Source organism: Trifolium pratense, linkage group LG3 (genome assembly GCF_020283565.1).
Source record: "Trifolium pratense cultivar HEN17-A07 linkage group LG3, ARS_RC_1.1, whole genome shotgun sequence".
Taxonomy (NCBI): domain Eukaryota; kingdom Viridiplantae; phylum Streptophyta; class Magnoliopsida; order Fabales; family Fabaceae; genus Trifolium; species Trifolium pratense.
Window position 1 is genome coordinate 48,643,678 of NC_060061.1, and position 26,537 is coordinate 48,670,214.

A 26,537-nucleotide genomic window follows, 5' to 3' on the forward strand; every position below is an offset into this window, starting at 1 on the left:
TCTATTAAAACACATAGCCATAGTTATACGTTTATCACCATATTTTGACTCAGCAAAGCCAAATACTGCTGGCATCATTGTATCTGCAGCTTCCATTATTTCCCTGCTTAGAACATTTTTCTCATCCAATCCATAATATTTATACAGCTCCGAATACGCAGGAGGACACTCTCTAACTAATCCAACACCCTGACGAATCAACTCAATCTTCTTTCGATACATAGTGTTAACATATTCACTCGCACGAAACTTACCCCAATCGGTAAAAGTAGCATCACAGATCATAATCCTTTGGACTAGTGGAGGCGACGCGTTGATCCGGAGCTTTAGGTTTGATGCCAACATATCAGTCATCCTCCCAAGCACCTGCCCGAGCCAGTATGTCTGTGCCAGTCCAAATGGATGAGCAGCAGTCCTACAAAGTGCTTCTTTCTGGTTAAGAATCTCATTCTGCAGTCTCTTTGTTGTAATAGAACAAAGAGTATTAAGCCAAGAAGTACATATACGGTTCATATTAGAATCATTGTTACGAAATGTACGATCCTTATTTAGATGAAATAGACCAAACAGTGCAATAATATTCAAGCAAACCACATTAATCGGCTTTTCAGAACAGTAGTTCTCTTTCTCCCAAGCCATACAAGCACTTACATCTTCTGTTTTGGCAACAGAAACAGTCCAAGAATACTGTTTCATCATTCTTGATGTCGAATGTGGCATAATGCCACAACCGACTCCATAGGCTCTAGTCCAGGCTGCTAATGCTGAGCCAGCGCAAGGAACAAAATTCAGCGCAGCAAGTTGTTGCAAACTGTATTCATTTATCTTCAAATTCAACCTATCAATAGTGACATCGTCAAGATTCCTCCAAGCAACATCAGTGACAGACATATTGTCTGCATTCAAAATACCCATATCACGTACATCGAAATTCATTCCAGCTTTCTTACTAACAAACATGTAAACACAATCAACAACATTCTTCGGATCAGCCTCGCCAACTGCTGGACCGGTACCCCAGCCAGTAAACAAAGCTGTCCCAGGTGTAGACTCAAGCGTTGAAATTTCAGCCAGCACAGTGGCAGCAGGACTGTTTTGCTGCATCAGTTCTTTCATCCGATCGTATGACATTCGTGTCATTTGCCAATATCTTGTAATTAGCCCAGGACACAGATTCACACGACCTGTAGCAGGCGCGACAGGATTAATTCCTAATCCCATAGGAATCATGAGCCTTTGATCAGACTTCAGGTACACAACTTCAAAGGCTGGTAGTAGAGAGGCAATAGTTGTCCAATCGAAGTCGTCACACTCTTCGGCATGTCGTGCCACATCCATTGTATTGAACTAAGGAGGGTAAAAAGGAAAATACTATCTATTTTAGAGGATTGGATGGAAATGATATTGGAGAATTGTGCAGGTGAAGAAGGTTAAATAGGTGAGATTTGAGAGACATGAAGGGGCAAGCAATAATATTATACTAATACTAATATAGTTAAAGATTTTGCGTACACCAAAACAATGAATGATGTAGTATTAACTGAATACAGTAGAATTAATGAAAGAAAATGTGATGGCATTCCAAGAACAAAAAGTAGTAGGGGGAGTAATGGTTGTGGCTGATGCAATTCACTTGTCATCTTGGGATTATGAGGTTGCCATTGTTAACGAGGATTGTGACAAATAGTACTAGTATTGGAAGTTGAACAGTAAGTACGTCCTGTAAAGGGTTATGCTAAAAATTGGCTGTTAACGAGGATGTGTGTATTTATTATATATTGAAAATTAAAAAAATTTAATTTTTTGATTAAATAATTTATTTATTTGAAGTCTTTAAGCAATTCCCTAAGGCCTAGCATCCTAGGGTACTCGTTGGTAAGATTGATTCTATTGTACTTTTTTGTGTAAATGAAATATCATCGGCATGTAACTGCAGAGACTAATATCTCGAGAATTTTAGAATCTAAATGAGCGGCAAAGATTAGTTCTACTTTTGTAGAACCTATTTTAGTTCCTTGTATTTTTATTCTTTTTACCTACGGGAATGTATTTTTATTTGTTTATGATCACCAAAACAATAATGCTAAATTCTTAATGTTTTAAAGTTTGGTTGAATATCGGTAAAATTTATTTAGTGCCCATCGGTCTTGGCCTCCAAGAGAGGATATTCTTTTGAATTTTGTTTGCATTTCTTTTATTAAGGGTCAAATTTTAATAATCAAACATCTCCAAATAGTTAAGCAAGTACTGACTACAGGTAGGTGTCACATAAGATTTCAACATACAAATGAAGAAGGAAAGGAAAGATGATGGTTGTGACTTGTGAGAAAGTTGTGACGAGGAAGAGGAAAATGCGCCATTGTTGCGAGAAATATTTTATTTTATATGTATATATGAACCAATCTTGAACATTAAATCATTGAATGATAGCAACAGACTCATTTTAATCCCCAAAACAAGATGCTCGGCCGACAGCGTAAAATGATCAAATATTATTGGATATATTGGTTACATAAACGTACACAAAGAGAGGATAGTGTTATTATATATACTTAAACTCGTTATAGCCAATCACAGTCATGTTTTACTCATTGAAACTAAAATCAGTTAAGAAACTAATTTCATTCATATATGATTTGTGATGAAACTAAAATTCCAACACTCTTGACAAGAAAGAAATCACAAAAGCAATGTTTTAGATTTATTCCATACATACACATAACATGATCCTTAGGCTTTTCACCTTCAAGCCATGCTGATGCTGGGCACATACTGCTTATTCTTTTTAGTCACCTGAAAAATCAAGGAGCATATGGCATTATGTAAAGTTAATAATGTGAAAAGATAATGTTGATTGGTACCAAAAGCAATTTATATCTCTTGCACTAAAAAACAATTATTCTATGTCTCTTTCACTCTTTTTTCTCTCCACCATAATAGTTTACACACCTTTTGAAGGAACATATTCTCTCTTTTACTTCTTTTTTTTCCACTCCACCATAATATTATACTCTTTGAACGAACAACATTCATTTGTAAGAACAAAAGTTATTCTCTCACTCACTTCTTCACATTTTTACCTATCCACCATAGTATTATACTTTAAACTTTTTTTGTTGTTACATTATAGGTATGAAGTTTCCACTGCCATTTAGCGGCGACTAATCTTTGTCGAGGAACTTGGAGGTCACACAAGATAAGTTCTTCTATCCCAACCAAATTTCCTAAGTGATCAAACTCCTTACCACTTTCTTAAGGGGCTCAAGTCTCGTATCACTTGAATCGATCCATTGCTGGTATATTATATTTTTAACTTTTGTACCAACATAAGTTCATTTGTGAAAGCAAATGTATTCTCTACCACAATGTTTGTTTTTACTCCTTTCTCATGTATGAGCAAAACTCATTTCATATTAACACTAGTAAGTAGCAAAACTCAATGAAAAAGTTGGCACAAAATTGAAAGGGAAAATTGTGATCTTTTGAATTAATACAACTACAATCTCACTTCGAAAGTTCTATGGCATTAGTCACATACAGGCTAGGCTTGGCCAAGGCTCAAGAAACCAAAGCTAGGATTGTTGTCCTAAAAAAAATGTTTATTTTGTATTTCTAATTAATTTTTATAAAAGAAAGAAATAATTTTTAGTATAAAAAGGGTCAAATTAAAACTTTCTCAGTTAATATAAAACACTCGGAATTTTCTTTAGGACTAACTCTTTCATTCACCGACCCTTTGTCACAAACAAATAACCAAAAATCAACATTCAACACATCATATTATATCAGTAACATATCATCAACACTATCCATCTATATGGAAATCACATAATCATTAATAAACTCATTTCTTCCCCTAATCATTCTAAACTCATTTCTTCATTCATATGTCCACAAAAAACTAATAAGTAATATTGAAGATTTGCATTCATTATAATTTCATAAGTACTTCATATTTAAGAAACAGGCAAGAGAGTGCAGTGCGATAAAATACCTAGTTAAGTACTTCACTGCGCAGGAGCATCTTGGATGAGCTTGAACTCTTGCACCTCCTTGAAGTTCTCCCAAGACTTTTCCCAAACCTTGGCTTCATAAACCTTTTTATTCGCCCCATCTTTTACCTCCAGAGTGATGTGGTGTAAGGTACCAGCAACCGTTTGCTGTTTTGCACTTATCACCCTTGCAAATTCCAGAAGTGCATTCTGCATAACAATCACCAACTAAATGATGAAAAATCCAAAAAAAACTAAAGAAAATTGCAATTGAAATGAATACTTTGGAACCTCGGAGAAATTACTTTGTTTATGAAAATATAATAAAATTAAGACCGAATTGGTCCATGAAAAATATGAACCTTTTTTACGTCTGTTTATGTAAGTTTTTGTTTGGATTTCATGAGACCATCAATTTTTGTCTCCGACATCAACTCCCGTTACAAAATCAGTGACATGGCTAACAGAGGCTGACGTGATAGTGATCATGCGTCATAATTTGACGATATGGAAATTGGGAGTGAAAACAAATGCTTCGTCTGTAGTTTCAATATAATCCAGATACATCAATTATTCAATAAACCTGGTAAATCCCTCAAAACTCCGTCGACTCAGTATAAACCGGATACATCAGTTGTTCAATAAACCTAATAAATCCCTCAAAACTCGGTCGACTCAATATAAACCGGATACATCAGTTATTTAATAAATCTAATAAATCCCTGGAAACTCCGCCGAATATCCTCAAAATCAACGAAATCAAAACAGTTTAGGGTTCCTAGACAGTTATTTGATTAGAATTGTGACTAAGTAAATACCCTTATGATAAACAAATTGACATAATAATAGGGAAAAGACAGGAATTGGTTGGAAAAGAAAGAAAGAAACCTGTTTTTTGTTGTGTTCTTCAACAGCAAAGCGAGCGAGAGCGTCGATCTCAAGGCTGTTTTGGCTTCCAGGCACGTCGCGAGCTCCACCAAGTGTTGTCATTCTTTTCTGTTTCTCTTCTCTTTTCTTCTCTTCTTCGATGATGCTATTATTGTTATTGCTATTCATGGATCTGCCTCCTTTTATACTGCACCCATTTTATTCATTTTTATTATTTTAATTATTTAATTATTATTTAACTTTTTGACTTATTTTTTAACTTATCTAATTAAATCAGATAGCCTAATAATTAAAAAAATTTAGCTTAAAAATAAATAAATAAAGTGTCTAGATTCAAACTCTGACTCTTACACATATTATACGACGACACTACCCGACTCCTGATATAACTCACGATATCTAATTCCCATTTTCCTGGAAGATCTACTATAGTGGGGCATGTCTTTTCATGTGGAACAAAGCTGCACATTTCAATTTTTTATATTAAATTAGCACGAAATCAATAAATTTAATACTAATTTAAACTAATATTTTATAGTAGATTAGAAAAATCTCTTGGATTAATTAGAAAACTATATGCTTACAAAAGGAGTATGGACGTTTGGGGGTTACGCAGTTGAGAGAGATTAACTTGACCCTGTTAGGCAAGTGGTGTTGGAGGATGCTAGTGGATAGAGATGGTTTCTATTGAAGGTTCCATTGAAGGTCTCTATTTTTGTGTGGCGACTCTTGCGGAACAGGTTACCCACCAGATCAAACCTGGTCACTCGAGGCATTTTATCACTGGCGGCTCATTTTTGTGTTTCTGGATGTGGAGAGGTTGAATCAGCTCAGCATTTGTTCCTCTCTTGTAGCACTTTGAGTTCCTTTTGGTCTCTTGTCAGTTCTTGGGTTGGATCTTCATTGGTGACTGCTGAAACTATTTCAGATCATTTCGTTCAGCTTACTATTTCACCAAGAGGTCTTCGAGCACGTCATTCTTTTATGCAACTCATATGGCTTGCTTGCGCATGGGTTGTTTGGACCGAAAGAAACCATAGATTATTTGGAGGCTCAACAAATTCATTACATCATATGTTGGACAAGATCAAGACTTTTTCCTATAGGTGGTTGAAAGCGAAGAGTAGTACTTTAGCTTTAAACTGTCATAGTTGATAGTCTAGTCATCTGCTTTGTTTGAACCTTGTATAGTTTCTTTTTGGATATTGTATGTTGACTCTATTGTACCTTTGTTAGTCTCTCTTGGCACGTCTACTTTTTGTCTTATATATATATATATATATATATATACATATTTTTTTTGGTTTGTTCAAAAAAATAAATTAATTAAGGTTACACAAATAGAGAAGTACAAATAAGCCACTAAATTTGATCTAATAGTAAAATATTTAAATAGTATGTTAGAGATTTTGAGTTCGATCTTTTATCTCGACATTAAAACAAAATCTTTATCTCTTGGCAACATATTAATCACACAAAAAAAAATATTAAAAAAATAAAGGGAAACAAAAGATAAGAATTTCTACCTAAACCATTTTTTTTTTGGACTAAAAATGGATTTCGTTCTCTTTTTGTACTTTTCATCTTCTCATTTCATTGAATGATCATAATATTATATTTTTTTGGGATCACTTGAATTTATCAAATGCAACCAGAAATTGATTGATGATTATATGATTCTTTTCTGGAAGCATTTGAATATATCTTAAGTGCAACCAAGAAAAATGAACTTTGGTGAAACTTTCTTCACTTCAATAAATCAAGTGCCTAATCCATATAACCTTTCACATTATCAAACATACAATGTATGCATTGAACAACCACAAATGTTAATATCTGAAGGGATATGGGCTAATCACACTACACTCCCTGTTAAATCTGCATTTACAATGTTGGAAATCCAAATAATTACCATTGTTTTGGTCACACAATGCATACATTTCTTTCTCAAACGCTTTGGATTTTCTTATTTTATTTCACAAGTCATGGTATATACCTTCTCCCTCTCTTTTCTTCTTTCTTTCTTTCTAATTTACATCATATTGTTGATCTCTTCCTAAACTTAATTAGATACAATTATTAATGTCATCATGTATGCAACAAAGATAAACCATTATAATTTTATATGCATGCATAATAATAAAACCATAAAATTTCCATTACATATTTACCCTTTTCACAAGCAAGATCAACAACATTTTGTTTTCTTTCTTGAAATGAACACATTAAGAAGAGAAGAACAAATTGTTATAGAAAATTTTGAATTCTTATTTTGGTTATGTTTACAAATAATAACATTCATCTCAAATCTCTAATTTGTTTTTTTTTTTTTTTGTTTTGCAGACTGGGTTTCTTCTGGGTCCGTCGATACCGACAGGACCACTGGAAAAATATAAAAAGATGTTATTCCCATTTGGTGGTCCAGATATACTAAACACCATATCATGTTACGGTTACATATTCTTCTTATTTCTAAATGCTGTTAAAATGGACTTGACCTTAATAACAAAAACAGGCAAAAAAGCTTGGGTAATTGCACTTCTATCATTTATCGGAACCTCCGTAATTAGCATTATCTTCTTTGTTTTTACCCACAATATTTGGTTAAGTCTAATTGGCGAGGAAGAAACATTTGGTTTACCCCTTGTCTTTATGGCTCATAGCGGTTGTTCTTTCGCGGTCATTGCTTCTTTCCTAAGTGACCTTGGAATCCTCAACTCCGAACTTGGCCGCCTTGCATTGTCATCGGCTTTCCTGATCGACATCTCAAAAAATGTCTTGGCAGGTATAGGAACCGCCATTGTGGGTGCCATTGAGGGAGGATTGTTAATGGCTGTTAAAAACTTATTTCAATTCTTTTTTTTCCTCGTGGGGATTCCGTTAATCGGGCGACCAATAATGATGTTGATGGTGAAAAACACACCAGAAGGAAAACCAATTAACAAGATATACATACACTTCATTGTGTTTGCATTATTCATGTTAGGTATATTAGCTGGAAAATTCAACCAACCTTTTTTTGCAGGTGCCATTGTATTAGGCCTTGCAGTTCCTGAAGGACCACCATTAGGGTCAGAGTTGGTTAATCAATTTGACTTGTTCTCTACATGGATTCTCACACCCATTTTTGTGACTTGTTGTGTGATGAAAGTGAATCTAACTATGTGTGGACCTCCTATCCTTATTGTTGTTATCTTTGGATTCATCATTTTGGTGCATACTATTAAGCTATTTCAGTGTTTCATTGTTTGCAAATATTGCAATATGCCTTCAAGTGATGGTCTTTGTCTTGCTCTCATTTTGAGTTGCAAAGGTGTCATTGATACTTGCTCCTTCGTTCTTATCTACGACGGAATCGTAAGTTCATCATCTGATAGATCTTTTTTTATAAAGATATATATATGTATATATATATATATATGTATGTGTCTGGTCTGGTTATTGACCAGATACATCAATTTTTGTTGACTCTTGTATAAAAAAGATTGAGGCAAAAATATGTCTAATTTCGTTGATTTTGATTTGTAGAGACGATCTCAAAAAGCAATAGGTGCTATGGTAATATCAACCTTAATCTTGGCAACAATCTCAAGAGTAGGAGTGAAATTATTATACGACCCATCGAGAAAATATGCAGGGTATCAAAAGAGAAACATAATGAATCTGAAACAAAACACCGAGCTTCGGTTAGTTGCAGTTGTACACAGAGCAATTCACATGGTTCACATTAAGGATTTCTTAAACCTTTGTTCTCCCGCGCCAGACAATGCACTCGTTGCAGACGTGTTATATTTGATGGAATTAATTGGAAGAACAACACCCATTTTCATATCACATCGTCTCCAGCAAAGAAAACGATCCACACAAAACTACTCGATAGAGTTAGTTGTTACATTTGACCTTTTCGAGCGTGACCATGCTGGTTCAGCAACAGCTAACACATACACATCAATATCACCGACAACATCTATGCCCGAAGATGTTTGTTACCTTGCATTAGATAAAAATGCAGCTATTATAATTCTACCATTCCACATAAGATGGTTAAAAAATGGTTCAATTGAATCAGAAGACAACAGTGTAAGATCATTGAATTTAAAGGTTTTGGAAAGAGCACCTTGTTCAGTTGGGATTTTGGTTGACCGTGGTTCGACAACCAACATTTCACAAGTTTATAAAGTAGCTATGATTTTCCTCGGTGGGCCGGATGATAGAGAAGCTTTCTGTTTAGCTAAAAGGTTTTCTAAAAATTTGGACAACACTTTGTTTGTTTATAGATTGCTTTCTTGTGAACACAATTCAACGGGTTGGGAGGAAATGATCGATGATGAGGAGTTAAGGGAAGTGCGCGGAGCTTATGTTAGACATGAAAATGTCAAGTATGAACAAAAAACTATAGAGGATGCATCTCAAACAACTAGTTTTATAAAGGAAATAGCCAATAAATTTGATTTTATTATAGTTGGGAGACGTAATGGACTTAAATCTCCGCAAACTTTTGGTTTAGAAAATTGGACTGAATATCCTGAATTAGGCGTAATTGGTGATTTGCTAGCTTCGCGAGATATGGAATGTAAAGCTTCAATTTTAGTTGTGCAACAACAACAACAAGTAAACAAGTCCATTACCTCTAAATGACCATTTTTTTTCTACTCCTAATTGTTTCAAGCTTATGCTTTTTCTAACTTTAGGGGTAATTCTAACTTTAGGGGTACTAATGTTCTAGCTCATTTTTCTTCAATCTTCCTATTCAACAAGTCACTCCTATCTGAAGTGATGCTTATCAAATACTCTTTCATTAGTTTTTAGATCACATTCTGTAACCTTTAAATAGCCATCTTTAGGCTCATGATTTTGTAAACATAATCTGTATAAAGTCTATTGATTATCCTTGATAAAAGTTTAAATGTTTACAAGAAAATGCACTTATATGCATTAAATTCTTAACTTATAATTTATTTTGATAAGTTAATTTAATTAATTTATAATTTAAAGTTTATCATTTTTCTTCCAATTTTATTCGTATCATGTTATTTAAAAAATTAAATATTAATATTAATTACATGCTGTATCTCTTTTATATCATGTTAGATGTATAAACTATTTCATCCACTAACTTTACTAAAGAAAGTTCAAATTCAATCAGTTTACTAAAAAAAATCAATAAAGAAAGACAGAATCATTTTTCACAGAAGACAAAAAATACAAAGAAGACAAAACAAGCCAATGACAGCGTTTCCAAAGATTAACTAACCAATAATTAATCTCTTTCTTGCAAAGAAAGGGACCCCAACCTTAGATTACCCCTATCCCAATGACTTTTCTTTCTTTCACGGAGCATTGTCTGCTGGTCACCCTATAGATCTAAATTTTCTCCAACCATTTCTCTAATGCTTCTTATCCGACACTAATCTCGGATCCGGATCCTCTCTTGTCCTTTCTCTCAAATTTTATGTCCTGTGTAGATCTGAACCGTCCATCAATAATACTATAGTGTTGGCTGCTAATATTTAATTAAAATCAATGGCTGATATCAAACAGGATCATTCAGTGGCCGAAGAGGATCCAATTCCCGCTAATCTCACTCATTCGTCTAGTAATACTAATGAAATTCCACTTTCAACATTCCACACTCACATAAGCGGCGCGTCGATAAATCTCCGGCAAATCATCCCCTCTTTCCCACTCTCCACTCACACAATCATACACCAAAACAAACCCTTCTCTTGAGGACCCCCTCCTCCTCTCTTCATTTAAAACACGCCCACCAACTTGAATCAAAACAACCTTATCTCCCATTCCCACACAGCTAAACCTTATTCTTGAGTCTACCCTAACTTGAGCCAGAAACCGCGGACTCTCTAACTTAACCCACTCTCCAAATGCTCCACCGCCATCACGACCACCACCACCACCGCATTTCCTTTTAGCATCAAAACTCCAAAAGGAAACCTCTACCGTATGACTAGTCAGCACGTACACTTTTCCCGCCGCCGCACACCCGGCCACCACACAACCACCACCAGGCACAGTCCGACTCTTAAGCCACGTACGTCCCTCCACCTCAAACAAATCCATTGAACTTGCATAAACCTCAGCTCCCAAATTAGCGCGTGAGGAGAATTCATTTTTCTCCGACGCGCCAATTCTCAATCCACCAATCACATAAAACACTCCGTCAGATGAAGCACCAATGCAACCGTACCTCCTCCTCGGCGCGTGAGCAATCACGCTCCACGTATTTGTCAAAGGATCATACTCCTCAACCGTATCCGTCCTCGAACCTCCTCCGGCGATGTAGATTTTTCCGGCTACGGCGGCGACCGCGAATTTTTTTCGCGGAAAAATCATGGCGGAGCAAGGAGACACTGTTTCTGTCCATGTGTCGTACTTGACAGTAGCATTTCTACCGACGATGAAAATCCTTGGACCGATTGAAGCGACGCGCGCTTGTGATAAGAGTGAAACGGCGTCGTAGTAAGGGAGGGAAAGAGAAGGGTTTGAATTCGAATTCGAAAAAGTGGAGAATGAGAATCCGAAATCGGTGGCGGTGAGGGAAAGGAGTGTGTGGCGGAGGAGATTGAGGTTGCGGCGGAGGTCGGAGAAATGAGGGGAATGAAGGAGGAGGGACCAGCGACGGCAGACGAAGGAAAGAGAAGAGAGGGAAGAGGGTGGGAGACGAGAGAGGAAATTTAAAACGATGTCGTCTGGGAGGGAGGATATGGTGGTGGGGTGTGTAGGGGAAGTAGGGTGGGGTTGCGTTTTTGAATGTGAAGAAGAAGTAGTGAGTTTTGTTGTGGTATGATTAGGAGGATCTGGGAAGCAAGATTTGATGAGCCATGTCAAGTGTCGAGAGTTGCAGCTTTCTCTCTCACCACTCATTTGAGAACCAAGAGAGAAGAAAAGTATTGAAAAGTGAAAATGATTCAAGATTTCATGAACTCTCACTCTTAAAGTAAAATATGAGAAATTTGGTTGGGTTCGAGGAAGAATCTGCAGAGTGGTGGTATTTCGTCGATTTCTGTTTTCAAGTGTACTCGAAGAAAAAATTTCCCCCCATTTTTGTTTTCATGGAGGGAAAATCTCGATATTTGAAGTCACGGATAGATAATTCTCTCGGAGATTCCCGTTAATAGATGTAAATTAACATTCCTAAATAAAATATAAGCTGTTCAAAATAATAATAATAATAATATATGTGGAGACATTTCAAAGTGTAGTTTTCATATTATCACTTATATACTACGAAAGACAACTTCACATAGGGTAAATCTAGTGGCACCAATCAACCAATTGAAAGTTAGAAATACCAATTCACCAAAAAAAAAGAAGAAGTTAGAAATACCACAAACATTTTATATACAGATGCTTACCTACAAAATGGTCTTTGAAAATAAGATAGACAAGCCCTTTGCATTGAATTTGATAAACAATAACAATAAAATCCGAAATTGAGTCATGGATAAAATATGAGCTAATCCTTGAAAATTGAAAAAAGAAGAGTCATATCATACAAAGTTATAGCATTATCCTTTGACAATATACTTTTAAATCTTCCATGTTAGTTGATAGCTTTTTATTTTTGGACCAAATGTTTGTTGATAGCTTTGAAGACTACTTGAAAGAGATTACAGAATGCATTTTTTTATTTAAATGGCATCTACCTTCTTTCCGTGCTATAGAAGGAGATTTACAATTTTCTGCTAAACCACATCTATTAGAGACAACAAATATGTGCCATGCAATTAAAATATGTAACATTATTTATATTTTATAATATATTAAAGTTTGAATAACATCTACAGATTATACACTGGTGAGTATTACTATCAGAGTTTATTGACTTAAATAATACATCATCAATTCCACAAGACAAAGCAAATAACAACCCTCCTTCAAATAAGGAAATAAAAAAAACATGGGACAAACCACACACAAAGTTCATCTAAAACCGAAAAGATTTGACAAAACATCATTATCCCGTGTGCAACGAGTATGTCTTTAATTTGATCACGAGTAGACGTACTCAAAACAGGAATTTTGCTTGAAGAAGAAGAGCAAAATCCAAACTGCAACTGACATGATCATCCATTTTGAATAATGTCTCTTAAGTTCATGTCCCTTTTTACTTAACTTTCTAAGCAGTAAATATAAGAACTGATACTAATAACTTGCTACTGCATATTCTTCAATTCTACAAAAGAAAAACAACTAATGGTTTAAGTCTATAGAATAAGAAAATACTACTTAAATACACTAAAGATGCTGGGAAAAGTTAGTTTCCATAAAAATAAATTCTTCAAAATAAAATATCATAGCGTTAAAATTTCATACGACTTCATCATGTAAAACTATTCATGAGGTGAGAGGTATGCAAACAATTTTTACATGACATAAGATCAGTCAATCAAGTAAAATAAATGTGTTTCGACAGCCTGAATCTTGTTTGTTTTTTCTTAAAAAAATAATTATTTCTGTTGTTTTAGTAGTAGACACAGTACTATTGATTATTCAATAAATCTATTATCAGCTTCAATTAAGCATAGTCTGGAAACTATACTCTTAGGCACATATGCAAGATACGAGTGAGTGAATTAAAATTATTACTATCATGCTCGAGTAAAACATCCTAGAATTAAAACAAATTTTTGTAATCAAACCTAAACTTACATATGCATACACAAAAACAAATGAAAAAGATTACCTACCGTTATTCATGATTGAAGGAAAATCATATTATACAAACGAACGTAAGCAAAGTGAATAGTTCAGAAATACTCATGAATCTATTTCTTTCTGGAGTACAAGCATTAAATTATATGTAAGAGCAAATAAGAAACATAGAGTAAAGAAGTTAAAAAAACCTATTCGTCATCGTCATCATCTCCACCATCTTCCTTATTCTTCTTGAGACGAGTAGTACCACCTTCTTTGCTAATAGGCAATTTCATTGCTCCAAAGGGTGTATCAACATCGATATGTCCTTTCATAGTGTAGCCTGTACCCTTACCTCTAATCATGTCCCAAAGTGCAGACCCAAAATCCTTAGGCCTAAAGGTAATTGGAAGATCAATTGAACTAATCCCACTTTTTTCGATTTTTGCAGACTTTGCAAGATCAGCACCTCCGATTCTAACCTCGCCAAGCCATACCTCATAATCAAGTGCATTGAGTCCCAAGTCAAAATCATTCTTATTATCCAACTTCAAATGAAGAATAGCAACAGTCTCTTCAAAAGAGAAACTCTCAAATTGAATTTTCTCAAGATCAATATCGGGCTTATACGGAATCGGAATTTCTCCTGTTTTCTCCAAAGGTATAGTAATCCTTCCAATCACAGGAACATCAACTATAAGCTCAACCTTCACCTTATAAGGAATAACACTTCCCGGTTTAATATCAGCATATGTATTCTTAATATCATCGTAAATCAAAGTAACCGGAATTTTCACCGTCTCCTCTCCATGTGCATGGATTGTACCAGAATCCGGTATCAAACCCGAAACTAGTTTCCTCCCATCACTCTCAACCAAGTAGTTAATATCAATTAAAGGAATTGGAACCGGATTCGGGTTCTTTATCAAAATATCAACAACAAGATCTGCTTTTTCAAGATTAATCGAAGGAATGTGTATCGCGGCAACATCTGCAGTTGGTTTCCCAAACCCAATTGTTTCCTCAATCTTCTCCCCAATGTCCTGAATAAAACCCTTCACTGTATCAAGAAATCCACCACCCTTTTCATCATCTTCCTTTTTTTCTTCATCATCTCTTTTCACTACTTCTGGTTTATCAGATTTTGACATCTCTATATATAGCAAATCCAATAAAAATAAATCAGATTAAAATTTAAAACAAACTTAACTTTTGTTTATCAATAGCTTGCATAATCACATAGATTAATCTAAAATGCAACCAAATCCATATTAGGAGAACACTAAATTAACATTATTAATCAAAATGAAGTGTTCTCAAAATCAAAAAATCAAAACTTAATTATTGATCACAAACAATCATGGTGCGAAAATAAAAATAAGTAAATGAATTGAAAACGTGAGAGATAATAGAGAGAAGAACCTGAGAATCTGAGATCAGTGAAGAAGAATGAAGATTGAAATGAAAGTTAGTTAGATAGATATATATAGATTTTGTGAGCCATCAGTTCATTAACGGTGTAGATTTTGCCACAAGTAAGTAGGACTAGTGATGGCCGTCTATTTTTGTTTTATTTTATTAAATATTGTTTTGACAAGAATTATAACATATTTTTTTACACGAGTTCATAACTTATTTTACTGACTTATAATTTATTTTTCGAATGTTATTTTAAATAGCTTATTATTTTTCTTTTAATTTTTTTTTTATATTATCATTATGTTGGTATAAAGTTTCTACCACAGTTAAACTAGCTATTATTATTTTAACTAAACTGCAAATTTTACCCATCTTTATAACAATATTATTTCTTTAATTTGGAATATTTGGTGATAGACCTATTTTGAATTAATATAATCGTAGTTAAGTTTTTTTTTTTTGAGCAAGTATAGTTAAGTTTATCTTAATTTTTATTACAAAATATACATAATTGCATCAAATATATTTTATTATTATGTCATTTTACATACGAGTAATTTATATAAATTTTGTTATAAATTAAGAATTTTTTTTTATATTATTCTACATACGCAGTTTCGTATTGCTAGAGTATGAATTTTTCGAGTATTATAAGTTGGCTAATGTACAAGCAAGCCATTGATTATTTTTTGGCTTAAATGCACTTTTGGTCCTCCTATTTTCAAAAAAATGAAGCTTTGGTCCCCCAATTTTAAAAACCAGTTTTTTAGTCCCCTATTTTCATTTTTTTTTTAGTTTTGATCCCCATCCTATTTTGGGGTTAATTTTGTTGATGTGGCCTTGTAACTAATGATGTGGCAACATTCATGTGGACAAATTTAATATCCATGTCATTATTATATATTTTTAAATTTAATAAAACTTTATTTATAAAATATTTTAATTATTAGAATTATATATTCAACTGAAATAATAATTGTTAAATCTTATAAAATATGAAATTTGAAACCCTAATTATCAAACCTTCAACTACTAGAATTTTATTCACCGTCGGAGAGAATCCTTCCTTATGGATTTCACTGATCCTATGGTTTCCGTTCAAACTCAACAATTTTTGAAATTTTAAAAACGAAAAGAAATTATAGATGATTTTGTGTTTCAATAGAAATTACTCATACTCTTTAAACTATCTATGACTTTGGATGAGTTTGAATGAAAATCCAGAAATTGTTTTAAGTTTGAAGTTTAATCTAGATTGGTTTTATATAAAGTTGGATGATGATGAAAGTTGGAGGTTCTTGAAACACAAAATTTGCTTTCAATATGCAATTGTTTGATTTGAATCAAAGAGGATCATGTCCATGTTGTGATTGTTGTTTTTTTCTTAGGTTTAATAAATTAGAGGTTGTCAATTTTGGGATTTTCTATTTTAATGAGTTTACGATGATGATATGATGATGAAACGTGATTATTTTGTTTTCTGGGTTGGTAAGAAGAGTAAGGATAACTGGATAAGTGGATGATGATAATGGGAGCTATGGATTATTTGGTGTGATTTTTGATGTTTTTGAATTATTTTTTGATTGATTTCTTTTTAAAAAATACTATAATTTTAATAATGAAATTATTTTATAAAATAATTTTTATTGAATTAAAAACAAATAATGACATTGATATTAAATTTGTCCACGTGGACGCTGATATGCATTAGTGGCAATGCCACATTAACAAAATTAGCCTTAAAATTGAATGGGGGATCAAAACTCAAAAAAAATTAAAATTGGTGGACTAAAAAGTTGATTTTTAAAATAGGGGGATCAAAACTTCATTTTTTTGAAAATAGGGGGATCAAAAGTGCATTTAAGCCTTATTTTTTAATTAAATAAGGAGAATATTAACATGTGTCTAACATGTGTCCTCAGGGCACATGTTAAGAAGATAAATATTAAATGTGGGAAAAATTTATTGAACTTATAGTGTAAACAAAATTTATTGAATTTGGATCGATTTCACCATATCGCTATTAAAAAAATAAGTAAACAAAATATTAACTTGCAGGAAAGGAAAAATTAGAAACTTTGTAAGAAAGATTAAATTAGAAAATTTGTATCCTCATTTGGAACATGTATAATTAAGAAAGCTCCAATAGGATCACCTTGAAGGACATGTTTACTTGAAGTCATTTTTTGATATTTGAAGTTAAGAAATGAAGTTGAAGTTTAGTTGAAAATTTGTGATTTCTATTGTGAATATTGAATGGTTTATAAACTTGGAAAAGAAACATGGGGACAAATTGTGAAAAGAAATAAGATTCACTAATGAGAAGACATAATATTCATTGTTGGTACATTTATGACAATGAGAAGACAACATGAAATACTAAGTTGATGAATTTTGTCTTTTACTAATAATGTTTCTTGTATCATACAACGTGTATGTGAATAATATCTGATAATGAGGCAATTGATCAGTTATTTTGCATTGTGCAAGTGTTGTTCATGGTTATAGGGATTTCTTTTTCAAATTTATGATTCAGCTCATTCGGAATGAAAACACAAATGTCGTCTCCCTGAAATACAAAGATAGCAAGATGTACTTATAGTTATTTGATTTGGTTATATTTTTTCTTTTGATGAACAAACATAGAACTCAAAATTTGAACACACACTTTTATGTTGTAATTAAGGAATTGAGAAACAAAGAAAAAGATTAAAATGAATAATATATTATTCATTCATATCGAAAGAAAGTACAGTACAATATGAATTGGGAAAGATGACCCCAATGTGTATATACTAATGTAATGGAACCCAAACTATAACTATCCTATAATATAAGGAAAAAGACTAACAAACTATATTCAACTAATTAACATAATAAAATAGTGAATAACTATAGTTTACAGTAAGGAATAGTCTCTTTTAATAATTGAGATATAATAATAACTTGAATCTTTTCCATGCAAGGAAAAAGTATAAACTAATTTGCAAAAGAGGAACTGGTAAGAAAGCCTGGACATGCTTTGAGATTCAACCTGCTATACTATGTTTTTGTTCCTGTCTGGAGCAACCTTAAATTTTATTCATCTACCTATGCTTCATTTCCTTCTTTTTCTGCACAAAACAAATATTATTATGAGCATGAGAAATTACAATGAACTAAATATATAACCTACTAGAGTTAGGGAAAAAAATACAAATAACATGTTTTTTACATAGTATTACACTTTGATAAATATTTTCAAATTTTAATACTACCTATATATAAACTTTATATATAAAATAAAAAGGCACCATTGTACACAACCTATGAAGCACAAGCACTGAAAAGAACACCGAATACGACAAAGACGGTCAGAAACACACCGACACCGATAATAATTTAAGAAAATGACACTACATATATGTGTTGGTGTTGTATCGGACACTGATGCGTGTCCGATACCGGAACACGCCTAATCCGAGAAGTGTTTGTGCTTGATAATACAGAAGAAATAATATATAGTTTGTAAACAACCTATGAAGCACATGCACCGACAAGGACACCAAATACGACACTGACATGCCGACACCGATAATAACTTAAGAAAATGATATAATTTAATGTAATTATATGTGTTGGTGTTGTGTCACACACCAGAATATGCTTAATTCGAGAAATGTCCGTGCATCATAGTACAGAACAAATAAAACATAGTTTGTATTTAGTTAATTACCTGTCTCACTGTCTATATTATTAACACTACTTTCAGAGTCAGAGTGTAAGGAGTGAGCTCCTCCATTTTCTGAAAAGGTTGATCTACTTCCTATCTTCTTCATGCGACCAAGCAAATATGTTTTATCTGCTCTGATATCTTTAAACTGATCCTCTCCTCTTCCTTCATTGTGCCTGTATGAAGGAGTATTATTACAACCACCACCTTCATCTGTTAATATTCCATATTTGTTTCTATAAAACTCCAATTCATCTTCTAAATTTCTTATTTCTTCCTCTCTTTTTACAAGTATTTCATTAGTTGCTTGCAATGCTTCCTCATCATATTCCGCTTGTTCTTCCATCATTCTCTGATACTGCAAAGCTTCCATCTGCACTGCTGCTTTCTCAGCTTGTAACCTTGTGATCATTGCCATTGCATTGTTTGCAGCAACAGCTGAAGCGCTTCTTTCTTCGTCCAACTCCATGTATAATGCCATCAATGATTTTCGGTCCAAACGAACTTGTCTCTTTAAATTGTTTACCATAGCATCATCAAAATCATTTTGAATAGCATTAATTACCTCGTTCGACTCATTGGCCAATTCTGTCTTTTCTAATGGCGATTTCTTGTTAAACCTGTAAGACCATCTTGGACTGTTGTTTGTTGAATCTGACAATGGGATTCCAAAGAACTTATTGCCTCTTGTAAATGTTGGTGTGTATTTGCTTGCATCGTCGTGTATATCCTCCCCTTCCGCCAATAGAGGCACGGCGGATTTCGTGTCTTCCTTCACTATACATATAGAACAAAACCATTGTTATGTACCATAGTATCTAAGGTTGTCAGAATCATGAGTTTGCTTTAAATTGAAAGAGGATAGTAAGATCGCAAAACCTAAAATCGCAACCTAGACCCTTATCCAAACTTAGATTAAAGAGATGCAAAAAAAATTGGTATATTGATTCATATATATGTTGTGAATACTTACATTTGACGTTATGGCGGCCATCATTCTCCTCTTTAACCTCAGAGTCATTTCGTGTCATAAACTTGAGTGGAGTATACCCAATGTGAGGCAAATCTAGAGCATTCGGTTCATCATTTTTAGATGTTGAAAATGGGAAAGCTTTTGGGGATGGAGTCGGGGCTCGCGCAAATGAGTCTGAGCGTTTCGTTTTTGGCAAATAGGAAGAAGTAGAAGAAGAATAAGAAGACGCCGACTTGACTTTCAATGGTTGTCCACAGCAAGAACATTTCTGGCTACTATTCATGTCAAACTGCATCATGAAACCATCATCATCTTTCAAACTTAACTGAATAGGTTGTCCATCCTCGACAAAACATTCCAAATCCTTATGCAAAATTCCCACAAGTGATTTATAGGTATCACAATCTGATTCCTTCTCTGTTGCAAATGAAAGTAAACATCCTTCACACATTTTCCTTATGTCAGAGAGTTTCTTGTGATTATGGCAAAATGCGAGAGACGACATGTCTTTCTTATGAGCCTCGCATACCGATTCGTTGTAATAAAAATCAGGATTTCTATGAACCATTACGTGATCAAACCTTGTGCATAGCCAACAAGGTATTTTCAATTCAAAGAATCTTGCAAACTCATTAGCAACAAATGCTAGAAAACCATCAAGGAAGAGTATGAATATTAGCACCCATTCAAGAAGCATATATATCACAAAGTGTGGGAATTTTCCCATTTCTTCCTCAACAAAATGAGAAAATGATCTACTAGCCATTTTATTTTTTATTTTAATTTCCTCTTCCTTATATGTAACAATGTGAATGCAATACCTAAGAAAATGTGTATTTGTTTATCGAGATGGTAACTCCTCAGATTAATGTGGAAAGATGGAGGAAGATCATGACCTTGTTTGCGGACGAGATCAGGATCTTTCTCTCTCTTCTCATCTGACTGCAAGAGAAAATAAAAGGAAGACAGAATTAATGTGAAATGTTGTTTGTTTCAAAAATGTGAAATGTTGTTGTTGTTATTATTATTAATTATGGTTTAATTATTTTGAAGACAAGTTATTGATTCAGAGTTATGGATGGTGGAACTCAATTAGCTTTAAATAGAACAACAGACAAACAATTGTTGTGGGAAGCAAAAGATTACCTGAAATAACGCTCAATCATGTCCTCTTCTTTCTTTATTTTTTTTTTTTAATTTTCCAATTATATTTTCAAAATACAAAAACATACTACAAAGAGGACATACTTCCAGCAAAAACTAATAAAAAGAAATAAAGTTCATCATAAGAAGGAATCCCTCCATCCTTAATTATAAGCAAAACTTACTTTTTAGATTCATTCAATAAACCCATGAATATGGACTGTATTATAAAATCAGATTCATCAGTTATTCAATAAATCTAAAAAGAAACTTTTGTTTATAATTAAGGATAGAGAAAATATAAATTAAAACGTACTCGGTCTTATTATAAGCAAAAAAATCATTTTAGATTTATTGGATAACTATTATATCTTGTCTATCTATTCAATGAATCTAAAAGAAACGTTTATAATGAGACCAAATGGAATATATATTCATGATACTTCGATTAAGTTTTTTTTTTTCTCATTTAAATGTGATATATATCCTATCATGTAATTATAAGGTGTGTCAATTATATGATATTATAAAATAATGTTATCAAGTTTGTTATCATATATAATTTCTCTTTACTCCTTTTTTTCTATTTCTTTTTGTTTCCCTTGAAATTCTTGTCTTGTGCTTCTGGCATTGGCTATTATAAATCTTCAAGAATGTTGATTCAAAATTTGGATGGAAATAATTAGAGTTCTACAAAATTGCCCCACACTTTAAAATAAAATTTTATGTGTAGGGATAATTTTATTGCAGATTCAGTGGTGTAGAAGGAGGAAGGTGAGAGAATATTTTTGTAAAAAAGAAAATCTAATTTTTATGTATCTCATTGAAATCAAGTTAAAGAGAGTAGACAAAAAATAATTTGGCATTATTGTATCAAACTAGACCATCTCAATCTGGGGACACTAAGAACAAAATACACAGAATTTTGAGTACATGGAGACAGGTAGCATAGCTTGTTCTGAGAATTATATACAGAAACAAGAGTACAGAGATCAACAACTTTAACACATTCACATTGGTACGAGGAAGAAAAGGATTTCTACTTCCATGGACTCGGGTGCCGCGCATCTCTAAAAACAGAAGTGCCACCAGATGCCGCTGGGGAAGGGGATGATGCAATGTAACTAGTTCCTGACACAGATACAGAAGGTAGGTTCATTGGATTTCCCTGCTGTCCTGAATGAGCAAAGCGTGATGGACTACCAGTAGCCGTGAAACTTCCCCGAGCAGGGTTTGAAACCTTCATAGAAAGTCATAACAGCATAAATTATATATCATGTATGGGAACCAATTATTTATGTGTTTAATTTAGATTGACCTTGAATAACACTTAGTTGAAAATGACTTGATCTACTGATGAGAGTATCTACTAACATGGTAACCAGCTAAAATTAGGAGAAAGATAAGATTAAATATTTTGATAGCAGAGGCTTGTAGCATCACATCATAACAATAAAAGATATCAGAGAACATCATGAAACATGACCTCAAATTCAATTTAGCCACTGTAAAAATCAAATAATACAAATTGAACATATTTTGGTACTTGATACAACTACCAGGGCTAAAACAAGTGCAAATTCCTTCGAGCAGGCACAATTTTATACTTGGTGAATGGTGAGTATTTGGGTCTATTTAGTTGCATGCTGATAGAGTAAGAGTAAGACAGAGTAGTGGGACCATGGTTTGGAGAGTCTATGCTAGAAGAGATACGAAATAATAGAATTAGAAATCTGTTATCTAGTTATTATATGTTGCAATTTTATTTTTAAATTTTAATATAGGATTATATTTGAAATGTTTTAAATTTTAATCTGTTATTCAAATTTCTAGGAAGCTGTTAGGAAATCGTTCAGAGTCTAATATATCAGATCACAACTGTATTACTCTTTCATTTTTAATATATCAGTTTTTTATAATTTCGGGAATCCATCACATGCATGAGTAGTTAGTTAGAATTGATCTTCCTACATGCAGCCTATAATTCAATATTCATAAATTCATTTCAGAAACACCAATCAAACTACCAATTCTCAATAAAAAGGAGTAAAAAAAGACAGCTAAACAAACAGAAACACATTTATGGCATGACTAATTGTGATAAACCATGTGCATTACCATGTTCTGTTGACCACTAGGGGTCCTCCTAAGAGGGGACTCTGAAGAAGGAGACATGCTACTGGTCCGAAGTACAAGATGAGAATGCTGCATATTATGATTAGTAAAATCATCAGCTTCACCACCATCCACTTCACCAACAAGATTTCCTTCAGACCCGATCCTCGGAGCCATATACCTTGAAACTGAACTGGTATCATTGGTTCCATCAGCTTTAAGTGGAACAGAAGGGCCTTGTGCTTGCTGTTGCACACTGTTCCGTCTCTTCAATTCCTCCTCTGCATTTAGAATCTGCCAATTAATGCAGCCAACTATCATCATTAATTAAATTAAATGCAAGAACACACATAAAGAAGCATCAAAGCAAACCATCTGTTTACCTGCTTCAACACTAACACCAGATTATGTTTCTTGGCATTCAAAACTTGTAACTTGTCCCCAACTTCCTTTTTCCTTTTCTCTTTATCGTCAAGATCTACATCATTTCCAGTAATCTGGCACAAAAACAATGATGCTATAAGCACACAATGCAAGAACCATTTAAACTAATTGCAGGGTTGTATAAGCAAATCAAGTATATAAAATCTGGTTTAGAGCTGCATACATTATTTGGAATTTGTGCCAACATATTTGGTAATGTAAGGTCTTGCTAACTAGTGCCTCAACCAATACTCTTAAGACTCTTGGTAGCATTTTCCTTAAAACTGTAATTTGTTGCTCAGTCACAAAAGATAATCCATTGGGATTTTTAAACTAGTGGGTCTAAACTAATACGTGTCGTGTAGATTTGACAAGGCACTAAAGGACAACTTATACACAATCAGACACTATGGCATCGATTGCGTTAATTAAGTGTATGTTCTTTATGACATTTTCATATTTATAATCTAGTTCAACTGTTAATTTAATCAAACACTACAAATTCAATCAGCTGTCATATCCGCTATAAACTAGCGTATAAGTTATTTACTCTAAGCTAGCTTATAAGCCATTCGCTACAGGTTCATCCATTATAAGCTAGTTTATACGTTATAAGCTATAAACTAGCGTAAAGGTTATTCACAACAAGCTAACTTATCAGCTATCTGTTATTCGCTACAAGTTCATCCACCGTAAGCCAGCTTATCAATTATCCGCTATTATTTTGCCAATCAGAACCTTAATATCAATTCTAAATACCGTAGGAATAGAGAAAAGTAATTTCTGAACTGAATTAACGGTTTAATCTGTAAAATAAAAAAATGAAAAATGAGAACGTTACAGTGAGAGGCTGATTTTCCATGTGAGTTGCAGCATGAGCAGCAGGAGGAGGAAGAGGTTGATTAGAAGGTATCTCCAAAGCATCATCAACGGTTAACGAATCGGATCCATGAAGCAATTCCGGTTGATTAGAAATCTGTAATTGTAATTGTTGATTATCGTTTACAGAGGATGGAGCATCATCGAGAACGTTAGGGTTAGGGTTAGGGTTGGTGGAGGAAGTTGTAGAAGAAAGTGCTTTTGAACGACGAGCTAAAAGAGATTTGAAATCTTTAAGAGAGATTTTAGGGTTTGGCATTAACCATCGACGAGGAACATCTGGTGAACGGTGAAGATTACCTCTGTATAGTGAAATTGCAACCATATTTCTCTTTTTTATTTTTTCTTTCATCATATTCTTCTTCTTCTTCTTCTTCCACCAAATTCCATTTTCTTCACCGATTTTCCTCCCAGACTAGTAGTAATTAAACCATCTGCATTAACAGCAATAACAACACTTTTTTATTTTTATAGTATTTTATTTTTAGAGTAAAGATAAAAATTGAGTTTTACTGTGCTTTAAATTAAGGAGTAAAAATGTTCTTTAAGCTCCATAATTTTATTTTATATTTTTCATCTTTTTTGAGAATGAATCTTCTTCGGTAATTCGAAATTCAGTTTGAGGTAAGTAATTTGACCAAAAATTTGTTTCATTAAAAAATAGTTGGGTTATTTTAAACTATTTTTTTTATGAAACTTATTAAGCATTTTAACTCAATCTCTTCTTTTAAAAAATATAAAAATAATACTCTACTGGTACAATAGACTTAAAATCATTAATAATAGATTATGAATAAATATTTACACTCATTTCTTTGTTAATGGTAGTAAAAAATATTTCAACTCTAAAACCTTATTCTCTTTAAGAAGAGAGTGTCCAAATCTTGTTGCTAAATTGAAATCATCGAGATCAAGAATCGTAATATGATGTCTTATTCAAAAAGACGTCACGTTAGTAGACAACATATCTCAACTATCTTCTCTCAATTCTTAAATAATATTTTGGCTTAAATGCAGTTTTGTCCCCCCTATTTTGATTAAATCGGAGTTTTACCCCCCTGTTTTAAAACGCGGACTTTTACCCCCCCTGTTTTATAATTTTTTGGATTTTGCCCCCCCAAAAATTCTGCTTTCGAGTCACAACTTTAAAGCTTCGCACACAACTCAATTTTGATCAATAATTCACCAAAAGGATACCGAAATGACCGTAATCGAGTTATCTTTCCACATAATCAAACCCCACTAAATTTGGAGTTACAAAGAGAGATTAATTACCATTTTAGTGAAGGTATGTCCCCCAAAATTCTGCAAAAAATCTGCTTTCGAGTCACAACTTCAAAGCTTCGCATACAACTCAATTTGGATCCATAATTCACCAAACGGCTACCGAAATGACCGTAATCGAGTTAGCTTTCCACAGAATCAAACCCCACTAAATTTGGAGTTACAGAGAGAGATTAATTACCGTTTTAGTGAAGGTATGTCCAATTACTAATTCTGCAGAAATCTACTTGTGATCTTCAAATTCAACATCGTCTACTGAACACATCGTAACTCCAAATTCGACGAAATTTAAATGCCAACAAGGGTAATTTCGTTAGATTTCCATACATGTAAATAGTATTAAAAAATGAGCTGCAGGGTGAGAGGAATGACAAAAATACCAGTAGTAGTTTCATACGATAATTAATTTGAACAGACCTTCACTAAAACGGTAATTAATCTCTCTCCGTAACTCCAAATTTAGTGGAGTTTGATTCTGTGGAAAACTAACTCGATTGCGATCGTTTCGGTACCAGTTTGGTGAATTATTGATCCAAATTGAGTTTTGTGCGAAGTTTTGAACTTGAGGCTCAGAAGTAGATTTTGTGCAAAATTTTGGTGGGGGGGCAAAATCCAACAAATTATAAAATAGGGGGGGTAAAATTCCGCATTTTTCAAAATAGAAGTGGTAAAACTGCATTTAAGCCTAATATTTTTTGTTATACGAACCAAAATCATAGCATTAACTCTATCCTAAGATTGTAGCTTTAAAGCTCGACAAAGCACGTTTATTATCCTTTTATTTCTCTCATTAAATACAAGATTAATATAAAATCAAATCACTTCAAGTAATTATAAGCACTATAAGCATCCCCGCGTGTAGCATAATTTGTTCCTTCCTTTGTAATTTTTTAAAAAAACCAAGTTGCTTCATACATATTTATTAAACAATTGAAATATGATCCCCAATGAGCATCCCCAGCTCGTTTCAAAGTACCGATTTGATTTGGCACCTTTAACATCCCAGAACAAGTGTGTAGCTTTCTTTGACTTGTTTGCCATGATAGGCTTCTTA

The 26,537-nt window shown here is 33.4% G+C and overlaps 6 protein-coding genes across 6 annotated transcripts; 1 reads left to right on the forward strand and 5 right to left on the reverse strand.

Moving 5' to 3' along the window:
• Window positions 1–2,607: 2,607 nt before the first annotated feature.
• LOC123916796 (cysteine proteinase inhibitor-like) lies at window positions 2,608–5,063 on the reverse strand. Its single transcript, XM_045968337.1, has 3 exons — window positions 4,881–5,063; window positions 3,995–4,202; window positions 2,608–2,793 (listed from the first exon to the last, which is right to left on the reverse strand). Exons 1-2 carry the CDS (start codon window positions 5,046–5,048, stop codon window positions 4,008–4,010), a joined length of 363 nt encoding a protein of 120 aa, XP_045824293.1. The 5' UTR covers window positions 5,049–5,063; the 3' UTR covers window positions 2,608–2,793; window positions 3,995–4,007.
• A 2,217-nt stretch (window positions 5,064–7,280) lies between these two features.
• LOC123915296 (cation/H(+) antiporter 4-like) lies at window positions 7,281–9,518 on the forward strand. Its single transcript, XM_045966433.1, has 2 exons — window positions 7,281–8,237; window positions 8,409–9,518. Exons 1-2 carry the CDS (start codon window positions 7,281–7,283, stop codon window positions 9,516–9,518), a joined length of 2,067 nt encoding a protein of 688 aa, XP_045822389.1.
• Window positions 9,519–10,040: 522 nt separating this feature from the next.
• LOC123917867 (F-box/kelch-repeat protein At5g26960) lies at window positions 10,041–12,074 on the reverse strand. The gene has a single exon (XM_045969744.1). The coding sequence runs from the start codon at window positions 11,760–11,762 to the stop codon at window positions 10,500–10,502; it is 1,263 nt and encodes a 420-aa protein (XP_045825700.1). The 5' UTR covers window positions 11,763–12,074; the 3' UTR covers window positions 10,041–10,499.
• A 551-nt stretch (window positions 12,075–12,625) lies between these two features.
• LOC123916373 lies at window positions 12,626–15,045 on the reverse strand. The gene is made up of 3 exons (XM_045967823.1): window positions 14,958–15,045; window positions 13,745–14,688; window positions 12,626–13,074 (listed from the first exon to the last, which is right to left on the reverse strand). Exon 2 carries the CDS (start codon window positions 14,684–14,686, stop codon window positions 13,745–13,747), a length of 942 nt encoding a protein of 313 aa, XP_045823779.1. The 5' UTR covers window positions 14,687–14,688; window positions 14,958–15,045; the 3' UTR covers window positions 12,626–13,074.
• A 2,614-nt stretch (window positions 15,046–17,659) lies between these two features.
• LOC123916454 (probable myosin-binding protein 5) lies at window positions 17,660–20,707 on the reverse strand. Its single transcript, XM_045967916.1, has 3 exons — window positions 19,640–20,707; window positions 18,670–19,443; window positions 17,660–18,067 (listed from the first exon to the last, which is right to left on the reverse strand). The coding sequence occupies exons 1-3, from the start codon at window positions 20,403–20,405 to the stop codon at window positions 18,045–18,047; spliced, it is 1,563 nt and encodes a 520-aa protein (XP_045823872.1). The 5' UTR covers window positions 20,406–20,707; the 3' UTR covers window positions 17,660–18,044.
• Window positions 20,708–21,626: 919 nt separating this feature from the next.
• Window positions 21,627–24,644, reverse strand: LOC123916455. Its single transcript, XM_045967917.1, has 4 exons — window positions 24,162–24,644; window positions 23,281–23,394; window positions 22,901–23,191; window positions 21,627–22,022 (listed from the first exon to the last, which is right to left on the reverse strand). Exons 1-4 carry the CDS (start codon window positions 24,552–24,554, stop codon window positions 21,822–21,824), a joined length of 999 nt encoding a protein of 332 aa, XP_045823873.1. The 5' UTR covers window positions 24,555–24,644; the 3' UTR covers window positions 21,627–21,821.
• Between the last annotated feature and the right edge of the window lie 1,893 nt (window positions 24,645–26,537).

Excerpts from the sequence above, each read along its gene's own strand:
- LOC123916796 (XM_045968337.1), bottom strand. The coding sequence starts at position 5,048 with ATGAATAGCAATAACAATAATAGCATCATCGAAGAAGAGAAGAAAAGA. Across the intron at positions 4,203-4,880 it reads AAGAACACAACAAAAAACAG|AATGCACTTCTGGAATTTGC; the intron begins GTTTCTTTCTTT and ends ATTGTTATGCAG.
- LOC123915296 (XM_045966433.1), top strand. The coding sequence starts at position 7,281 with ATGTTATTCCCATTTGGTGGTCCAGATATACTAAACACCATATCATGT. Across the intron at positions 8,238-8,408 it reads TTCTTATCTACGACGGAATC|AGACGATCTCAAAAAGCAAT; the intron begins GTAAGTTCATCA and ends TTTGATTTGTAG.
- LOC123917867 (XM_045969744.1), bottom strand. The coding sequence starts at position 11,762 with ATGAGTGGTGAGAGAGAAAGCTGCAACTCTCGACACTTGACATGGCTC.
- LOC123916373 (XM_045967823.1), bottom strand. The coding sequence starts at position 14,686 with ATGTCAAAATCTGATAAACCAGAAGTAGTGAAAAGAGATGATGAAGAA.
- LOC123916454 (XM_045967916.1), bottom strand. The coding sequence starts at position 20,405 with ATGGCTAGTAGATCATTTTCTCATTTTGTTGAGGAAGAAATGGGAAAA. Across the intron at positions 19,444-19,639 it reads TGGCCGCCATAACGTCAAAT|TGAAGGAAGACACGAAATCC; the intron begins GTAAGTATTCAC and ends CTATATGTATAG. Across the intron at positions 18,068-18,669 it reads TAATATAGACAGTGAGACAG|AAAAAGAAGGAAATGAAGCA; the intron begins GTAATTAACTAA and ends TGTTTTGTGCAG.
- LOC123916455 (XM_045967917.1), bottom strand. The coding sequence starts at position 24,554 with ATGATGAAAGAAAAAATAAAAAAGAGAAATATGGTTGCAATTTCACTA. Across the intron at positions 23,192-23,280 it reads TGGTGTTAGTGTTGAAGCAG|ATTCTAAATGCAGAGGAGGA; the intron begins GTAAACAGATGG and ends ATTAATTGGCAG. Across the intron at positions 22,023-22,900 it reads CTAGTGGTCAACAGAACATG|GTTTCAAACCCTGCTCGGGG; the intron begins GTAATGCACATG and ends CTTTCTATGAAG.